Source organism: Panthera tigris, chromosome E1 (genome assembly GCF_018350195.1).
Source record: "Panthera tigris isolate Pti1 chromosome E1, P.tigris_Pti1_mat1.1, whole genome shotgun sequence".
NCBI classification, from domain to species: domain Eukaryota; kingdom Metazoa; phylum Chordata; class Mammalia; order Carnivora; family Felidae; genus Panthera; species Panthera tigris.
The window spans coordinates 12110190-12126132 of NC_056673.1; the positions used below are offsets into that span (position 1 = coordinate 12110190).

The 15943-nt window shown below is 46.9% G+C and overlaps 1 protein-coding gene across 3 annotated transcripts in view; it reads right to left on the reverse strand.

Moving 5' to 3' along the window:
* Positions 1-15943, reverse strand: part of LOC102955459 (myosin phosphatase Rho interacting protein) — a 154144-nt gene that overhangs the window by 117499 nt on the left and 20702 nt on the right. For all 3 annotated transcript variants that reach the window (XM_042966316.1, XM_042966319.1, XM_042966317.1), the window contains exons 2-3: positions 3177-3254; positions 1269-1334 (exon numbers count right to left, since the gene is read on the reverse strand). In XM_042966316.1, the coding sequence (XP_042822250.1) occupies positions 1269-1334; positions 3177-3254 (144 nt within the window). The remainder of the gene's footprint in view (positions 1-1268; positions 1335-3176; positions 3255-15943) is intronic.

Sequence of the window (15943 nt, forward strand, 5' to 3'; positions counted from 1 at the left end):
CTTTTTCTAGTGAATTCTACCACACCCCACCGATGCTCACCTCCAATCTACTTCGGACCACAGATGCTTCCATGGCAAAAACCCTCTGGGGCCCATTACACTGTTCTAATACACTCACCAGAAAGAATGAGAAAGAAGGAACCAATGAGGCAATGGTTGATATAGAACAGGCATCATACCTGCTAATTCCATTACCTAAATATGATACCCACTAATTCAGCTGAGAAACAGAAAAGAGAAAGCATCACATCACAAATATTAGGACCCCCATTTGGAAATGGACTCACTTGTGGCCTTGTCACCCAGCTCTACTGACCACCCTAAAATCCAAATGTCCCAACAGCCTACAAGGTCCTTGGAGAGGACAGTTATCTCTGCTCACACTTCCAGGACCCTGCCCTCACTCCTGTAGCGAAAAGAAAATGAACTCTGGGTGGGATGGGGGTCAACCTATTTCACACAGTATGACCCGATTTTCCAGGACAGTCCCGGTTAAAAATGCTGCCCACATAAATGCACACAAACTCAAGTGGAACAGGAAAAGGTACTAAAATCTTCTGCCTTCAACCCTTCATAAAACTTGGAACTCAGTCATACTTTAGATTAGTTAGGAGAGACCGATCTCCGTAGAGAAAAACTCAGGCAACGTGGATGGAAAAAGAAAAGCCACAACAACTTTGCACCTGGTTGGTTTTCAGGTTTGCCTCTGGACCAAGAGCAATAAACACTCATCCAGCCCAGGAAGCAGGGAGCAAACCAGAGCCAAGCTGGTGCGCGGCAGGGCAGGAAGGAGCCCCGTGTCCTGTTTCAGCCACCAGGAGAAAACTGACCCCATGGCCAGGAGGCCCCTGAAGGTCCAACAAGACGAGACTAACTGCGGCAATGGAACTGAGAGGCAGTCCTGGGACGACAGCACGTGAACGCACATGTGCTCAACTCACACACGCATGCCCAGGGTCGGTCCCCCACCCATCCCCGCAGGCCCACAGCCTGTTCTGCTTCTCGCTAACTGGCCAAGTGGGACTCCTGTCAGCCTGGAACACAAGGACTTCCTCCCTTGCTACTCACTCTCACCTGTGACGATGCCGCCCAGCAAAGGTCTGGGTTCTCAGGGCCATCCCTCACACACACCCCAAGTTCTTCAAATTCTAGGCTCCCAAAGGAACACCCAAGCACACCGCTGTGCTCGCAGACGACCCAAGCGCAGCCGCGATGAAGGGGCCCTAAGGGAGGCGAGAGGCACGGAGTGGACGTGGAACGACACTCACCATCTCGTCCAGGGCGTAGCGCAGGAGGCCGTGCTCGTAGAGGATGAAGAACCGCCGCTGCCATTTCTGCAACGGAGCACAGAGTGGGTGGTTAGGAGGGAGTCCCCGTGCCTGACAAGCCTATGTCAGATGAATGCCGGCTCCACGCCTTTCACTTCTGGGGCAGATGGCAGGAAAAGAGGGACCCAAGGCATAAGAATGGTAATTTATTAGACAGCCAGAGGAGTCTTTTCTGTATTTCTGTATATTCTGTGTTTTCTATGTACCCAGCACAGAACTTACCACATCACGTGGTGTCAGTTTTTACTTGACGAACTGTATGGCACAGTATGGAATAACCTGAGAATGCCAGGCCCTGATCCCCCACTTCTAAAAAAAACCTAGGAAACTGCTATAAAAGGGTTGTTCCAATGACCCACAGGGAATCAGAGACAGGGAAAAGGCAGTCAGGCTCCAGTGTTCACGGAGGATAAGTGAGCAAACAAAGATCAAAAGTGAGGAGGAGGGAGACCCGTAGGAATGACTCTGATGTCCGAGGAGTGATCGATAGCAAAGGGCGCCCCTCTCCACGCTCCACCCAAAGGACAAGCCGTGGGGGCTGGCGGACCCCAAAAGCACTAACAGCAGAACAGAAAGAGCCACAACGGCCAACGCTTTCCTTCTTGTCGGGGGGAAAACATGTCCAGCACAAGAGACTCTTGGTCCCTGAACCCCAGAGATCATCATGGGGATCCATGACCTATTTTGAACATTTCAAAAAGCCCAACAAAATTCATACTTTCATCGGCAATAAGGCCACAAGAACTAAGCTATCACGCCTCTCTGCTTTGGGCCAGAATTATATCATTCGTAATAACGTTTTTCTCATCAGAAGCTGGAAATGGCAATTCTGTATGACCCAGATATAAAACAGGAAAGGGAGCTGCTCCCTGGTTACTGCAGGCATTGGAACACAGTCACCCCTGTCGTCCTTCTGCCTGGATGGCACAGGATGCCCAAATGGCCTTGCAAAGAGGACGTGGAAGGCTGGTCCCATGCTGGGCATCCAGGGAGAGGCCACTTGAAATCTTCCTGAGAAACCTCTTCAAGGCTCCTATTTGGCATCTTTAAAGTCAAAACCCATACCAGAAGTCATCCTAAAGATCCCAGGCATAATGCAAGGTCTGTGGGGCACCACGGCCCCCACCCCAGAGTGTAGCATTGGGGCCAGGGTGGGGCAGCAGAGATCAAGAGGCAGAGCAGAGGCTCCCTCGGGGACCAGGGGACAGGAAGGAAGAGGAGCTAGAGCAATTTACAGGGTATGGGCCGCAACACCTGGAAAAGAACACGTGGAAAAGGAAAGATGGTGTTTTAACTAGTCATCCAAAGAGGCTCCCAGGCAGAGGAACAAAGTACTGTTCGGGACAGCGTTGGTTTAATCGTCTCAGTGCTCCAGCGGACCTGGGTGCTCCCGTACTGGGCTGGGGTGCCCAGGAGAGATGGGACCAGAGCAAAGCTGGCCCTCCAGTCCCTCATCCCTTCACTAGTGCTCATCTGCTGATCCCCTCACCTGGGAGGAGAGATGAGGCAAGGAGGGAAGGAGCTAACCGGAAGCCTAATTAGCATAATGCAAATGTCTGCTGAACTGCTATTCTGCTTTTTACATTTAACTGTTTCTGGAGTCAAGCTGACCCAAGAAACAGGAGGCACCAGGTGACAGCAGCTCCTTTTCAAGGGTGGCATAACGAGGATCATGGAGACTTTTCCTGTTGGACCTACAAGTCTGCCGAATGGGGGTTCCCTGCTGATCCTGCCATCCCACGACCCATTGTTTAACTCCCCATCTCCCTTCCCCACTCCCTCGACTTGCCCCTAGAAGGGTCCCTCTGGAGCTCCTCCCACTTCGAAAATTCATTCTGAGAACCTTACCCGAGACCGATGTACTGGATTGTCAAAGTCAGTCCCATCTGGAGCCAGGAGCAGCCAGCCACCATAAATAGGTTTTGCCTGGAGGAGAAAAAAGAGGGCAGAGGTCATCAGTGCCTTGGACCGGAGAGAGAACAGGTTCAGTGGTCAAGCTGAAGATAAGCACTCACTGAAACCAGAAGTCACCCCTGCTTAGCACACACCAGGCATCTCATTCCCCAGGCCGAGTCTCCAAGAAAGACGTTTGTGACCAAGAAGCTCCCGGGAGGTCTGCAGAATCTGGTGTGCAGCAGGTAACACGAAACCCAGCAGAACCCTGAAAACCTGGAGAGCACACGGACTCCTAAGAAACACATGCCTCCCTCAAGTTCTTGATCAAGCCACCACGGTCAGGAAACAATGGTATTTTCAATCACCAGGTGAGTGTAATGCGTGCTGGGTACTAGGTGTTATCATGCAAACAACAGAGTCAAAAGTCCTCATTCTAATGATACAAAAAGGCCTGGGAGAAGAGACACCGCTTTAGTGATCCCGGCTAACACTGGCCAAAGAATCACCAACTTCCCGGCTAGGTGACATTGGGCTGAAAACTGCTGGGTTTCAACTCTCCCACGTGGAAGGTGGGGGTGATGATAACTGCATCTATACCTCACGAGACTCACGTGAGGACTGATGAGGTAACGTAAGTAAGACAGCACAGGAATACAAAATGGTGCAGCCACCGTGGAAAAATCTGGCAGGTCCTCAAAGAGTTAAACACAGAATTCCACACGACCCAGGACTCCACTCCTAGCTATATACACCCAAGGAAACTAGAAGCAGGTGCTCAAATAAAACTTGGACATGAACGTTCACAGCAGCACTCCTCACAATTGCCAAAAGGCAGAAACAGCCCCAATGCCCAGCAACACGTGAATGGATAAACAAAACGTGGCCTATCCATACAACAGAGTATTAGTAATACAAGGGCATGAAGCACTGGCACATTCTACAACAGGGACGAACACTGAAAACACGCTAAGTGAGAGAACACAAACACAGAAGACCACACTTTGTATGATTCCATGTACATGAAATATCCAGAAGAGCTAAATCCACACAAACAGAAGGCAGATTAATGGTCGCCAGGACATGGAGGGAGCAGGAAAGGGAAGTGACGGCTAACAGGTATGGGGTTTATTTTTTTAAAAAAACGTTTATCTTCTTTGGGACAGAGACAAAGTGAGCTCAGGAGTGCAAGCAGGGGAGGGGCAGAGAGACAGGGAGACAGAGGCTCTGAAGCAGGCTCGGCACTGATAGCACAGAGCCCGATGCGGGGCCCAGACTCACAAACAGCGAGATCATGACCTGAGCCAAAGTTGGACGCTTATCGGACTGACCCACCCAGGCGCCCCATTCTGACTGGTACGGGGTTTCTTTTTGAGGGTGATGAAAATGTTCTGTAATTAGGAAGTGGAGATAGATGAACGACCTGGTGAATATGCTAAAAACTACTCAACTGTGCACTTTAAAAGGGTGAATTTTTTTTTTTTAACGTTTATTTATTTTTGAGACAGAGAGAGACAGAGCATGAACGGGGGAGGGTCAGAGAGAGGGAGAAACAGAATCTGAAACAGGCTCCAGGCTCTGAGCTATCAGCACAGAGCCCGACGTGGGGCTCGAACTCATGGACCGTGAGATCATGACCTGAGCCGAAGTCGGCCGCTTAACCGACTGAGCCACCCAGGCGCCCCAAGAGGGTGAATTTTATAATATGTAAATTGTATCTCCAAAAAAATTGTATGAGAAAAAGCCCACTAAGCACAGCGTTTGGCCTGTAAGTGCATAATAAGCATTAGCTATTCATTTTTTTATGAAGAGTTCCCCCAGCCCCCAACACCCTGACAGTAGGAACTCAACATGAGTTAAAAGATCTAGACAGACACTCTGGCTCCACGTCCCTTTTCAGCCATACCCAGCTGGCAAAGAGCAGCTGGAAAAGGCACAACCAAGCCAATTTGTCCACTACCCTTTGGGGGGCAGTAACACAAATTAAAACCCAAACCCCTACACCCGTGACTAATCTCTGGGAAAGCCTTAGGGGTCCTCTTAACATGCTTTTTATTCAACACTTTCCAAACTGGACGCCCTGTCTGTCACACCACCTCATTTTATAGCTGTGGAATCTGTGACTCAAGAGAGGGAAGGTCACTTGCCAGAGGTCACACAGCATTCCAGGGTAAGCCAAGAACCTCCCCCTTTCTTGGCTTCTGCAGGGTCCTCAAGGCCCCCAGGGGAAGCTCTGGCTTTTCCTCATGAAAGTGAACAAAGTAGGTAAGAGGGGCTTCAGGCAAGGGGCATGGAGTGGGCTGAAGAAAGGGAGTGAGGGACTGGCTTTGATGAAACACAGGAGGTGGGTGCTGGCAGAGAACCAGGGGTTAGAGGGACACGACCCAGGAGGGCCACGGGGGAGGTGGAATGAAATTCTGCCTCGGAAAGCACAAGCAAGGAGAGTAAGGTCTGTTTTCTCAGCAAACATGAGCAGCGCCCAGCCATTCCCTAAGCCGGCAAGCAAACCACTCAGGAATATGCACACACAGGATGGATGGGTCAGGGCCAGGGGGGGATCCTGGGCCAGGTGACTTCGCTTCTTGGACGGCAGTTCCCTGACGTGTGAATTCAGGAGGCTGGACAACGATCCCGTCTGGTTTTGACTGCATGCCACTCTCCTACTCTCTGGCTGCAGGGCTTTGGGGTGAACTCCTATCATAGCTACATCTACCTGCACTTTCCCCGAAAGGAGCAGTGGGAGACCGGAGGTCCCCTCAGATCCTGGCCCGCTCCTACCACAAACCCATCACTGGCACCGTTATTCACTCAACACTTACTCGAACCTACTGTGTGCTGGCCCCGTGCACCGTATGCCAGGGAGACTGGCAGCACCCGCCTCGCTTTGCCACGTCCTTCTTGCTACAGACCACCCAAAGGGGACCCTTCCAGGTGGGCAGGCTGTCCCGAAAAGTGGGAAGGCTGGGCCAATGGAGGACACAGGGCAGGAAAACAAGTGCTTTACAGGAAGAGCAAGCTGGGAAGCAGGTAACGTTCCATCAGGAGCATTTACCAAGGCAAATCCATAGGGACAGAAAGCAGACTAGTGGCTGCCTAGGGCTGAGGGGATGGAAGGACTAGGGGGTGACAGCTAAGGGATAAAGGGTTTCTTTTTGGGATGACGAAAATGTGCTAAAATTGATTTTGGTGATGGATGCACATCTCTGGGAATATACTGCAAATCATCAAACTGTGTACACTTCAAATGGGTCACCTGTACGGTATGTGAATTTTATCTCAATAAAGTCGTTAAAAATCATTTCCCAGTGTCAGGCAGTGGGGAAGCAGAGATACATAAGAGACTGCTCCTACCATCATAGCTGCATAGTCCTAAGTAAACGTAAACTAGTGAGTCATCCTCCCAAACCTTGGGAGGGGCGGAGGAGGGGGCATCAGTATGTGAGTTTTCAAGTGACGCTTGCCCCCGGCCCCTGGCCATATTTGGGGAAACTCCATTCAAAGACACCAGGACAAAGGCTTAAAAGGGCAATGACCCCAGTCCACGGGTTTGTAGAAGAGGAGCCAGAACATGCCAGACAGAGCCTAGAGAAGGAGCCAGAGGCAGCAGGCACAGACCTGACAGGGTAGGGGTGCAACAAGGAGCTCCTAAAAGGGTTGACTTGGTACCTGGAGCTGCATGCCACCAACCTCCAGGTGTCCCCTGTGCAATCCTAGGGTCATCAGGAGACAGGAAGGCACCCGCCACCCTACACTGCCATCCAAGTGAGCAAACAGGAGGTAGGGCGGGAGCAACCGTGACGGAGGTGAGGGCCCCCCCTTCCCCCCACCCCCACAGAAGTGTGGCCTGGGGTGGAGAAGACTCTCTGGGGACAGGCATAGTCAAAGCAAAGGCATAGGGGTGGAACGAGTGCGTCTGTGGGGATGGAGAGGAGGAGCCAATCTAACAGCACAAATCCCTCCTTAAAACTCTCAGGCATCTCTTACTGCCAACATCGAGACTAACCGTTTCGCAAGCCCAAGAGCCACACACCGGAATACCCCACTCTTTGATCTTCTTTCCCGGATAACCCATGGTCCTGACTCGGCCACCCGGCTCTTCGTCCTGCAGGCACGTCCTGGGAAAGGCATCCCAGGAAGCCCGACCGCTTCTCCCATGATTTCTCTGACAGCAGACCCAGCCACATCAGTATGTCCTTAGTGCCACCAGAGCCGCTCTTGTAAGGCAGCATTCCTACCTCTCTGGCCTCATCTGCTTTGCTGGGGCTGGGCCTCCGACAGGCTGGAAGGCGTTCTCTTTCTGAGAGCCCCATAATAACCTGGAACGCAGATTTTGAAACAGACAACCCTAAAGGAGCTGGCACAGGGGAGTGAGCTCTAGCAACTCAGTGGTATCCTAGCTTTGACGCTGCTTCCTGGCTGGGGCACAGGGGCGGGGGTGGGGAAGAGGGCGAAGGGGAGAGGCAGGTATTGTCGATACTGAGGATCCAAGATGCGCTGCAAGGACCCAAAGGAAGGGACTGAGTTGTGTTTCAAGCAGGCCACCCATGCTTCAAGAGGAAGCATACTGGTCCAAACCCCATTAATAGTCATGACGGGAGAGTGTCCCCCTGAGCTCTTTCTCTTCTCATTAAACTCAGCCTTCCCTCACAGATCCAGTAAACCAGAGGCCGCGCTTCTGGCTGGTCTCTAGGGAGAGGCTGTTGGTGGTCTGGCACACTCCTCAACCATAAGCCCTTTCAAAAATGGTTACTTGAAACTTGTGCTTCCTGGGAAGCAGGTAAGACGTTAATTTGCCCTATTCCTCTTACTAAGTACAAGTAAAACCCTGGACACTGTATATAAGAAAAACATAAGGCTCCGCAAGGTGGAGAGAAAGTGGCAGAGAAGGGGGCTGGGGACTTTGAGACCTAAAAACAACATGGAGACGTGTGCCCTTGGGTTCTCTTTTTGTCTCACCATCCCAGACCAGGCATTAGAAGAATGAGCAACCTGGAAATGCCAACAGGCACAAACAAAAGCCCCAATAAAAGCTGCTCTCTCTAGCTGGAGAACCAGGGAAGGAAGAACCTGGTAAGACAGAAAATTCTTAGATTATAACTGCCCTATTCCAGCCAGACATGACGGGAAAGCCTCAGCCTAGCCCCATGCCAGCAAAGGCTTCCACCTTGCCAGCAAAGAGGTGCCCCCACCACCCCTATCAGGAAGGTGTCGGGAAGCCAGGCAGGGAGCCGGGATTTTTCACCCCCAGCCAGCAGTAACAAGGCCCCCTCCCTCACCCTGGTGGGGTGGAGTCAGAGGAAGCCATGTGGGGAGCTGAACTCTCACTCCAGCTCTGCAGGAACAAGGAACCTCTTGCCTCAGGTGTCAGTGGAGGCCAAGGGGAGAGCCTAGACTTCTACTTACACCTAAAAGATGTTAGCACCCGCCCCTACATACCCACTGGAGTAGCGTCTGAAAGAGCCTACTGAAAGACAAGGGTCAAACACAATCCACAGTCACCTAAAACAACACAAAAATGTCCAGGTTTCAATTGAAAAATCGCCAGCATCCTAAGAACCAGAAGAGTCACAAACTGAATAAACAAAGACAACAGTGTCCAACTCTTGATTTCAGCACAGGTCACAATCTCACGGTTCGTGAGATGGAGCCGCGCACTGGGCTCTGTGCTGACAGTCAGGAGCCTCCTTAGGATTCTCCCTCTCCCCCTCTCTCTGCCCCTCCCCTGCTGAGCGTGCTAGCATGCGCGCTCTCTCTCTCTCTCTCTCTCTCTCTCTCTCTCTCTCTCTCTCTCAATATAAATTATAAATAAACTTTAAAAAACAAAAGAAAGGAAATGATAAAATAAGGAAACTTGGATCATCATAAAAGAACACAGTAAGCAAAAATACATGAAATCAGGCTTCCCCTCTCTTGAGTTTTCTACATTGTGTTTGATGACTGAAGCAAAATTATAACACTGTCTAATGTGGTTCTAAATCACATAGAGGAAATATTTAAGACAGTTACCTACAGAAGGGGAAAAGGTGTAAAAAGAAGTACTACCTGTCCTTCAACTGGTAAAATGACACCCCCAGTAGACTGTGACACCACCAGTGATGAGCTGTGTACACAATGTAATGCCAGGAGCAATTACTGAAAATCTATACTGAATAGAATCACCACATATAAATCATGAAATTTATCACTAAAAAAAAAAGTTGAAGAAGAAAGAGAAATAATAATCAAAGAGAACAGACAGGAAACAAAAAATAATATGGCCTAACATATCAATAATTACATTAAGTGTAAATGACCTAAATACAGCTAAAGGAGACAAAGATTTTTTTCAAATGACCCAACTACATACTATAAGAAATTTACTGCATATATAATGATACAAGTGGGCTGAAAGTAAAAGAATGGAAAAGATACATCTTGCAAATATTAATCAAAGGACAGCAGAATTGCTATATTAGTATCAGATTAGAATGAAGAAAATAACCAGAGACAGAAACATCATATGGTGACAAAAGGATCACTTCCACAAGACAAAGCAATCCTAAATGTATATGCACCAAATAACAAAACTGCAAAGTAATGTGAAGCAAAAACTTCACAGAACTGAAAGGAGAAATAAATCCACAATTATAGTCAGAGACTTCAACACTCCTCTCTCAACAACTGACAAACAAATTAAAAAATCAGCAAGAATACAGAAGAAATCAACACCACCACCAACCAACGGAATCTAATAGACAATTATTAGAACAATCCACTAAACAACGGCAGAACATGCCTTTTTTTAAGTGACCACAGAATGGCTACCATGATAGATCACATCCTGGGCCATAAAACAAGTCTCAATAGATCAAAGAACTGAAATCATAGAGTATGTTCTTTGACCACAATGAAAGGTAACAGGAAATCTCCAAACATCTGGAAGCTAAACAATATACTTCTTAATAATCCATGGGTCAAGGAAGAAACCTTAAAGAAAAATGTTAAAAGTAACATATCAAAATTTATAGGACACAACTAAAACAGTCCTGAGAAGGAAGGTTGTAACATTAAAATGCTTACATTAGAAAGAAGGAAAAGTTTCCAATCAATAAGCTCCCACCTCAAGAACCTAGAAAAAGACGTATAATATATACCCAAAGAAAGAAGGACATAAAGAACAGAAATAATTAAATTGAAACAGAAAAACAGTAAAATCAATGAAACAAAGAGCTGGTTCTTTGAAAAGATAAAAAAATTGACAAACTTCTGGCAAGCCTGATGAAGAAAAAGGCATAAATTAAAATCAAGATTCAAATAGGAAATATCACTACAGATCCTACACACATAAAAAAAAAATAATATGAAAAACTCTACAAGCATTAATTTGACAATTTAGATGAAATAGACCAATTTCTTAAAATCACAGATAATCTGAATGATCCTCTATTAGGGAAATTGACATATAATTTTAAAACTCCCAAAAAAGAGGGGTACCTGGGTGGCTCAGTCGGTGAAGTAAGTGTCTGACTCTTGGTTTTGGCTCAGGTCATGATCTCACAGTTTGTGGGTTCAAGACCCGCATCGGGTTCTGTGCTGATAGCTCAGAGCCTAGAGCCTGCTTTGGATTCTGTAGCTCCCTCTGTCTCTGGACCTTCCCCTGCTCACACTCTGTCTCTGTCTCTCAAAAATAAATAAATGTTGAAAAATAAAAAATAAAAAAAACTCCCAAAAAAGACATCTCCAGGCCTGGATGGTTTCATCAGGGAATCACAAGTGTTCAAAGAAGAATTAACACCATAGTCTTTTCCACAAAACAGAAGAGGAAGAAACACTTTCCAATTCATTTTATGAAGGTAGTATTAACCTGATACCAAAATCAGTAACATTATCAAACAAAAAAACAAAAACAAAAAAACCCACAACTATAGATCAAAATCCCTCATGAATATGGATACAAAAATCAACAAAATATTAGCAAATGAATTCAGCAAAAAAATTAAAGAATTATATACCATGACCAAGTGGGGTTTATTCCAGGTATGCAAGACTGGTTCAATATTTGAAAACTCAGTCAATATAATCCACTATATTAACAGGCTAAAGAAAAACTATGATCACATCAATTAATGTAGAAAAAGCGTTTGACAAAATTCGATACCTATTCATGACGGAAGGGAATTTCCTCAACTGACAAAGAGCATCTATAAAAACCTACAGCTAACAGTATACTTAAGGTAAATGAGAGATGAAATGCTTTCCTTCTAGGATCAGGAACTAGGCAATGATGTCCACTCTCAGAACTATAGTGCTAGAGGGGCGCCTGGGTGGCTCAGTCGGTTGAGTGTCCGACTTCAGCTCAGGTCATGATCTCATGGTTCGTGAGTTCAAGCCCTGGGTCGAGCTCTGTGCTGACAGCTCAGAGACTGGAGCCTGTTTCGGATTCTGTGTCTCCCTCTCTCTCTCTCTGACCCTCCCTGCTCATGCTCTGTCTCTCTCTGTCTCAAAAATAAATAAATGTTAAAAAAAAAAACAAAACAAAAACTATAGTGCTAGAATTTCTAGCCAGTGCATTAAGGCAAGAAAAGGAAACAGAAAGCATATAGATCGAAAGAAAAAATAAAATGTTTACACATGAGACAATTTTCTATGTAGAAAAACATGAAACGTATTTTTAAAAACTCCTAGAGCTAATAAGTGAGTTCAACAAGGATGCAGGGTATAAGATCAGGATACAAAAATCAATTGTATTTCTATATATACTAGCAGTGAATATATGGACACCAAAATTAAAAATATAATACAATTTACAATCACTTAAAATAATGAAACACTTAGGTGTAAATCTAACAAAGCATGTACAAGATTTGCATGCTAAAAACTACACAACACTGATGAAAGAAACCAAAGAAGATCTTAAAAAATGGAAAGACCTATTATGTTCATAGACTGGAAGATTCTAAGATGTCAATTCTCTCCAAATTGATATACAGAATTAATGCAATCACTAATCAAAAGCTCAGTAAGACTTGTAAATATAGACAAGATTACTCTGAAACTTATACGGAAAGTCAAAGGAACGAGAATAGTTCTTTAAAAATTAAAAAAAGAATAAAGAAGGAGGAATTCACCTACTCAATTACATGATTTATTACAAATCCACAGTATTCAAGACTGTTATATTAGTGGAAGGTGAGACACATAGATCAATGGAACAGAAGAGAGAACCCAGAAATAGACCCACCCAAATATGTCCAACCTAATTTTTGAAAATGGTGCTAAAGCAATTCGACGGAGGAGAGACAGCCTTTTGACGAAGGTGCTGGATGGAGCAACTGGACATCCACAGGCAAAAAAATAAATAAAGTTCAATCTTCTATAAAAATGTACTCAAAATGAAACACAAACTTAAACTAGCAAATTGGACTTCATTAAAATTACAAACTTTTGCTGTACAAAAGGCCCTACCAGGAGGGTGAAAAGATAACCCCACAGAGTGGGATAAAAATATTTGAAAACCACATAGCTAACAAAGTATAGTATATAAAGACCACTCAAAACTCAATAGTAAAAAAAAAACCAATCCGTTGGGGCTCCTGGGTAGCTCAACTGGTTAAGCATCCGACTCTTGATTTCAGTTCAGGTCATGATCTCACGATTCATGAGATCGAGACCTGCATCGGGCTCCACACTGACAGTGTAGAGCCTGCTTGGGATTCTCTCTGCCTCTCCCAGGCTCATTCTCTCTCTCTCTCTCTCTCTCTCTCTCTCTCTCTCTCTCTCTCTCTGTCTCTCAAAAAATAAACTTTAAAAATCAAAACCAAAACAAACAAAAAAACCGAAATGATCTGTTTGGAACCATGGGCAATAATACACACTTATCAGAATGGCTAAAATTAAAAATGGTGACAATACTGGGGCGCCTGCCTGGGTGGCTCAGCCAGTTGAGCGTCCGACTTTGGCTCAGGTCATGACCTCACAGTTTGTGAGTTTGAGCCCCGCATCGGGCTCTGTGCTGACAGCTCAGAGCCTGGAGCCTGCTTCGGATTCTATGTCTCCCTCTCTCTGTGCTCCTCCCCTGCTCGTGCTCTGTCTCTCTCTCAAAAGTAAATAAACATTAAAAAAAAAAAATTGGTGACAATACCAAATGCTGGCAAGAATGTGAAGTCTATCACTCACACATTACTGGAGGCAACGTGAAACGGTACAGACACTATAAAAAAGCTTAGTGGTTTCTTAAAAAAATAAGCATGCAATTACCACGTGATCCAGGAATTGCACACCTGGGTATTTATTCCAGAAAAATAAAAATTCGCATCCCACAAAAACTGTACATTTATGAATGGTTATAGAAGCTTTATCTGTAATAGACAAAAATTGGAAAACCAGATGTCCTTCTGATGGCTGGTAAAAGAAACTGGTACAGAGGCGCCCAGGTGGTTTAGTCAGTTAAAGCCTCCGACTCTTGATCTCAGCTCAGGTGTTGATCTCAGACTCATGTGTTCAAGCCCTGAGTTGGGCATGGAGCCTACTTAAAACAAAAACAAAAAAACAGAAACAAAAACCGGTACATAAATACCACGGAATACTAGTCTGCAGTAAAAAGGAACAAACTTGATATACACAATCTGGGTGAATCTCCAAAGAATTATGATGGGTGAGGGGGGGGGGGGGGGGAGGAGGGGAACAGTTCTGAAAGGCTACATGTTATGTTAATTCCATTTACATGAAATTCTTGAAATGTGCAATTTATAGAAATGGAGAACAGATTCATGGCTGCCAGGGGTTAAGAGACAGTGGTAGTGGGAGGGCAGGAGGCTTGACTGTGAGGGACATGCAGGGATAGAAATGCCTTGCATCTTGACTCCATCAATGTCAATATCCTGGTTCTGACATTGTACTATAATTTTACAAGATGTCACCACTGGGGAAAACTGGGTAAAGTGTAGGTAGGATTGCTCTGTGTTATTTGTTACAACTACATGGGAAACTACATTTATCTCAAAATAAAAAGTTCCATTAAAAAAAAAATAGATACACCTGTTACTTCCTGCATACTTCCCGTCCACCCACATACAGGCATTTAGCCCTGGAAAGGGACCCTCCACAGCCCTGGAGCACAAAGGCTCCAGCCATGAAGACCTCTGTAGTCCACAAGCGTCTTCCCCAGCCAGGATGGTCCTCCATGGCCCTCAGCTGTGCTGCACGAGCTCCAGTGGCCTTTCCAAAGCTTCTCCCGGAGGCCACACACACCCACATGCGTACGCCCTCTTGGGCCTGTCTACTTGACCGTGGCGAGGTTCTTCTGCCCCTTTCCCTCTCACCATCCTCCGGGCAGTTCTGGGTTACATCAGGGAAAGCCCAACTATCTCAACTCAGGCCAAGTGGGCAGGCTACAGGCAGCGGAAGACGCAAATGTCCCGGCCTGCTTTACACAGCATTGTCAAGCTGCCACACTGATGCTTCCCAGAAACATACAGGCCTCTGGACACAGCCGTCTGATCACAATCAGCTCCAAGGCATCCAGAACATTACATGCTCGGCTCTCGGCAACACGTGGCCTGTCTGAGGCTAAAAGAGCAGGGAAGTCAGTGATGGATTTCTAACAGGTGGTTAACCTCGCTTTTCCTGTCCTCAGATTCACCCACCCTGAGTGTACGTGGTGTTGAGAAAGGCAGTCAGACATATTGCACAATATGACACCAGAGAACGAGCACCCAAAACTGTGGATACAAAAACGTGGGTCCCACCCTTCCCTGCCCTTGATAACATCCCATCCTCCTGAAGGCCCTCTATGGTCTGGTGTCCCCTTTCTGTCCCCTACACAGGCCCCCTCAAAATCCCACACCCCCTTCAAGTACAGGAACTGACCCAAAGCCAAGTGTTTACTGAGAACTTACTGTGGCTGCCGCTGCCATTAATCCAGGACACTGCCACCTCCCCCTTCTCTGAACTGCTCTGTTATACTTACACCTCCCAGGGGGAAGAAAAATATTCCAGGCCTCTGGCCTAATGCACAAGCAGTTCTCTGTGTAGAGGGCTCTTTGCCCCATTCTGCTCACCCTCCCAGGTTCCAAATCTCCCGACCCCAAGCCGTCCACGTTCCTTCCCTCTTACAACACCTCAGCTCGCTGCAGACAGGAATCCCGCCTCCATCTAGCACAGCACCCAGTACAAAGCAGGGCTGCGGTGACTGAAAAAACAAGTATGTGAATGACGCAGTGGACTCACCAGTCGCCACCACACGGCCGAGAACTGAGCATTGCTGGTTAAGGCCTTATGGCCGAGAACTGAGCATTGCTGGTAAGGCCTTATGGCCGAGAACTGAGCATTGCTGGTAAGGCCTTCCCAGCCAAGACCTGGGTGAGCTCAGTCCACACTTCCAACCTCCACACTCGGAGCTCCCGGGTTGCTCATCAGTTCTGCTCAGCACCTAACCTGGGGGACAACCAGCAGGCTGCAGGGCAGGCAGACAGGCTGAACTTCAAGGGCACTTCTCCCTTCTCTGAATCCCATCTCCAGTTTTGCTGCCACGTGTGCCACGCTGGCAAAGACACAAGGCAGAAGCACTGCAGAGAACCTGGCACTTTCCGAGAGCGGCCGCGTGGCCGTCTGTGGCGGGAACCACGGCGTTTCCATGCTCCAGCAACCCCAGGGCCAGAAACTAAGCCTAAAGAAATAACACAGAGAAACAAAAAGTTCCCCTCATGATTTAGTAGGAGGAACTCAATGTCCAACAAGGGAAC